The following is a 5,166-nucleotide window of genomic DNA, read 5'->3' as shown; positions in this document are numbered from 1 at the left end:
CGTACATACATACATACATACATACATACATACATACATACATACATACATACATACATACATACATACATACATACATACATACATACATACATACATACAGAGAGACACACAAGCATAAAGACATACGAAAATATAGTCATGCAGAAATACAAACATACATAAATACATGCATATACTTGTACAGACATAATCGTACGACATAAGGCCATAGAAACATACAAAATGCATACATACAGATATTGATACATAATAATACATTCATACAGACTCAGTCCTACATACGTACAGACATAAAAACATAAAGACACGCAGACATAGAAACATAAAAGCATACAGAGACACATACATACATCCATACGGACATACAGTCATGCAGGCACACAAATATAAATGAATAAAGATTATAAAGACAGACATCTAGCCATTCAGTCAAACAGACATAATGGATAAAGGCACAAAGTCATAAAGACACAAATGTATAAATAGATAAAGTCATAAAAACATACAGACATATAGTCATGCAGACATAAAAAATACCGACATATCCATACATACGTAGATATGCAAACATAGAGACACGCAGACATAGAAACATAAAAACATAAAAGATACAGAAATACATCTATACGGGCATACAGTCATACATACAGACATATCTAGAAATACGTACAGACATACAAACATACAAACATAATGATATGCAATATAGAAACTAAAAAAAAGTAAGCGTACAAACATAAAGAAATAAATCCATAAAGACATAAAGGCATACAAACGTACAGACGTAAAAGTAAAGACATGCATGCATACAGATCTACATACATAAAGACACACAGACAGACACCGACAAAATTTTATGATTTTTTAAACTCTTAATGCCAAAACGTAAAGATATGTTAAAAACTAGAAATCGAAAATTTGGACACACATTCGCACAGTGGGAGGAAATTCATTTTTCTTCGATCAAAAATGTCCAGAGCCGTCAATTTTTGTTCGATTTTGGAAAAAAATTAAATTCTAAAGAGCTTGACGCTCCGAAATTTTGTACATAACCATTTTTTAAGTTTTAATAACTGATTAGGAAATTTTTATAATATCTTAAATGAATGTTTAATCAAAACATCTCATAACTGAGGGACCCATAGAATTCAAATAGTTTGCTTATTATTCCTTTTATTTGTTAGAAGCAAATTTTATGAACAAATTGACAAATAGTCTTATTATCGTCCAAATTTGTTTTCGCTAAATGTGCTTTACATTAATGTAAGAATGAATTTGTTATAAAACTAATTGGGAAGTTTATAATAACCATTGTTATAAACAATTCTTGTGGCGCAATATTAAAATTTGAGATTTTTTAAAATTATAATTTCCTTGAGACAAGAACGACCTCAGGTATTCCTTAAAATAATAAATATTTGATAATATTTGATGAAAGATAAAAATATTAATGTTTATAAACAAATTAGAGAAACAAAATAAAAATTGTGGATCCTTTCGCATAGAATTTTTTTTCACTGGAAATATTTTAAGCTATTGGACGAATGAATGCTAGTCACGAAAATATTTAAAAAGTTCAAATTCATGTTCAATCTATTGCGATTGAAAACCCGACTTTTTTCAAGTGAAACTGCCAAAATTTGGAATTTATTCATCTAAATTGTTTATAAACATTTAAGTTGTTATATTTTATTAAATATTATCAAAGATACATTTTTTAGCAATATCCGTAGCCATTCTAGTGATTAAAGAAAATTAAAATTGAACAAAACCTTAAATTTGATTATTTTGTCACAAAAATTATTTATGACAATGGTTATCAAATCTCAATCAAATATTAATATATATTTATTATTTTAAGAAATACCTGAAGTCCTTCTGGCAATTGAAGGAAATTATCATTTGAAAAAATGTCAAATTTTAGTATTTTTCCACAAAAATTGTTTATAACAATGGTCATTATAAACTTTTCAATTAGTTTTATAATTAAATGTCATTACGACATTAATATAAAGCACTCTTAGCAAACAGAATATTTTTTACTGATAATAAGACTATTTGCTAATTTGTTCATAAACTTTGTTTATAACAAATAAATGGAATAATGAGCAAATTATTTGTATTCTATGGTTCCCTAAACATTAATTTAAGACAATATAAAGTTTACCTAATCAGTTATTAAAGCATAAAAAATTGTTATGCACAAAATTTCAGTTTTCCATACTTTGAGTGAAAAAAGTATTAACAAACAAATAGAGGAGACAAAAGTTTAAACAAAAAATTCAAAATCAGACCAAAATTGAAGGCTTTGGACTTTTTTGAACGAAAAAATTGCATATCCTCCCACTGCGAGCTGCTTGCAATTATACGGGTTTTTGAACTTGGGGAACTTGGGGAACTTATAAACAATCTATTTTTTATAAAAAGACCATCCCCTAAAAGCCACAAATTTCAAGTTATCAGCAATTACCTTTTTTTATATCCTCAATTTTACCGTAAAGAATGTAATTATCGTGGGTAGCACTTTCGATATTTGAGTCTTATTGTTTATAACTATTGTTATTATCAAAAACGCGCAATTAAGAAAATCGATTTTTTCTCCAATTTTTTATTAATCCATGACACTAAATAAAACTCTTCACTTTCGTGATATTTTTTCGTACGGCGAGCCATTATTTATTTATGGCCTTATAAACAATCTATTTTTTATAAAAACACCATCCCCTAAAAGCCACAAATTTCAAGTTATCAGCGATTACCTTTTTTATATCCTCAATTTTACCATAAAGAATGTAATATCGTGGGCAGCATTTTCGATATCTGACACTTATTGTTTATAACTATTTTCATTAACTAAAAAGCTTAATTAAGAAAATTGAGAGTGAAAAGTTTTATTTTGTGCCATGGATTCATAAAAAAATTAACAAAAAATCTATTTTCTTAATTGAGCGTTTTTGTTGATAACAATAGTTATAAAGAATAATGGTCAGATGTCAAAAATGCTACGCAAGATAATTATATTCTTTATGGTAAAATTAAGGATATAAAAAAATACGATCGCTAATAACTTGAAAATTGTGTCTCTTAGTGTGTGTTTATAAAAAATGCATTGTTTATAAGGCAATTAATAAATAATGGATCGTCGTACGAGAAAATATCAAGACAATGAAAAGTTTAATCATGTGTCGAGGATTAATAAAAAAAATTGAAGTCAATTTTGATAATTGATAGTCATTATTTATATCAATTGTTATAAACAATTTAACAAAAGAAATTATAATGAATAAATTATGTTAATAATGCTAGATAAAGCTTTCACAACAATTCCAAGCAACATTATGACACTGGTTAATCTGGATGATTGTTTATTAATAAATGAAGAGTCTAAACGGTTTCCTCTTGAAAATCACAACTTTTTAACAACAATCTAAGGAGAGAAGTTTTTCTTCGATCGGAAGATTTCTTTTTTCTTTTAAACGATCACACTGTGCAGATATGGCAATTTTGTTAACCCTCAAAGTGCATACATGGTCAAAATCACGGTAAAGTGCATCGTGGGTGTTTGTCACCCCAGCGTATTTAATCATGTATTGTTTACCCCCTATCGAATATTTTGTCACAATAAAATTATCCGATATAATAGGTGCTTTCAAAAAAGATATTTATTTGCACAGTTGAAAAGTCAATTTGATGATAAAATGATGATTCAGATTTTTTGCTTTTAGATCGAATTATTTTTTATAAAAATTGAGAAACTTTGACATGTAATACTATAAAAATACAAGAAATTGAAAGAAGAGACATATATAGCTGTATTTTAACAATTATATTTTATTCAACACATCCACAGTCTGCTCTCGCGTAACGCGCTGCCGTAAGTTATAAGCCATCTATAAAGAAAAAAATTATGAAATAATCGAAATTTATTTCACTTCATATGATATACTTACGTTAGAACGTAAACAAAAATCAATAAAATTTCAAAAAAAAAAGATTTGTTCCAAAATTACTTTCTCACTCACTAAGTGCACACTGGGTGATCGGAACCCCACGATTTCTTTACTTTCACTTTCAGCAGCTGCTAAAAGACTTTACTCACAGTTAGTGTCTCCAACTAACGCTAGATGGCGACACTTACTCAATTTTTTCGAATGAAGTATGGTTTATCAGAGTTTGAAAATTGCTTGGGGTGCCTGACACCCACAATGCTCTTTAAGGGTTAAAAAATCATTTGTTTATAACGCTGTATATTGCAAACGGTTCATCGTACAAAAAAATTGCAAGACGCAAAAAAGTTATACTTTTGCTCAGCCATGTTAAAAATAATTTTATAATTTTTTGTGAATAAATAATCAAATTGTTAAAAAAAATTGACCCATATTTCGAAAACCTACCCAAGATATTCGTAATTAAGGGCGTTTTTTCAAAGATTAACTAAGTACAATTAATTTTCGCTGCTCTATTTATAAATTGATATACAAACTTAAAGTTAATCTTTTTCCGTAGCAATCCTCTAAATCTAAATGAAGTGGAAAAATACCGTTCTTTTATTTGCATAACAACTTCAACTTTATAAAGGAAGGGTTATTATCTTTCAGACTGTAAACTCTTTGTACGAATCAGTGGTACCTCCTTCCGAGAAGTGCATAAATTACGTGAAGAGCGTTGAGGTTTCTCGAAACGAGGAGGCGGTTCTTGCGCCAGATCCAGAGGCTTTGGTAAACACTGTCGCAGAGACCTATTTGACGCAACTGGAAATTAACGAAGCTTCAGCAGACATCGTCTTAGAGGAGGAAGCTCCTGAGTTATTCGAGGCCACCGTCGAGCAACGCGAACCACGTGAACTTGCAGTAGAGGTCGAGATCGTCGAATTGACGACAAGCGTCAAAGAAACACTACAGTTTCCGGAAATCGAGGAAATTCTCGATTCCAACAAAACCAGCGAGAGCGGAGAGGTAATATTGCTTTTTCAATAACACTGTCAGTTTTTAAATTATGTCTATTAGACCAGGACCCGGAAATTTTTTAAATTTCGAAACTACACAGATTTTGCATCTCGAGGAAGATATATTTTCTACCAATCAAGAGACATTTTCAAAAAAATCACATTTATTTTGTATCCAATAGGCGAATTTTTAAACTAAAAAAGAGCAATTTTCAACA

The 5,166-nt window shown here is 29.3% G+C and overlaps 1 protein-coding gene across 5 annotated transcripts in view; it reads left to right on the top strand.

The window, feature by feature from the left end:
- LOC117167487 (schwannomin-interacting protein 1 homolog) overlaps positions 1 to 5,166 on the top strand; it is a 108,455-nt gene that overhangs the window by 39,058 nt on the left and 64,231 nt on the right. For all 5 annotated transcript variants that reach the window (XM_033352467.1, XM_033352466.1, XM_033352468.1 and 2 more), the window contains exon 5: positions 4,602 to 4,958. In XM_033352467.1, coding sequence (XP_033208358.1) covers positions 4,602 to 4,958 — 357 coding nt within the window. The remainder of the gene's footprint in view (positions 1 to 4,601; positions 4,959 to 5,166) is intronic.

The sequence above is a fragment of the Belonocnema kinseyi genome, chromosome 2, assembly GCF_010883055.1.
Source record: "Belonocnema kinseyi isolate 2016_QV_RU_SX_M_011 chromosome 2, B_treatae_v1, whole genome shotgun sequence".
In the NCBI taxonomy this organism is placed as follows: Eukaryota; Metazoa; Arthropoda; class Insecta; order Hymenoptera; family Cynipidae; genus Belonocnema; species Belonocnema kinseyi.
The sequence above is the reverse complement of the archived record's forward strand: the minus strand, read 5'-3'. Positions and strand labels throughout refer to the sequence as shown.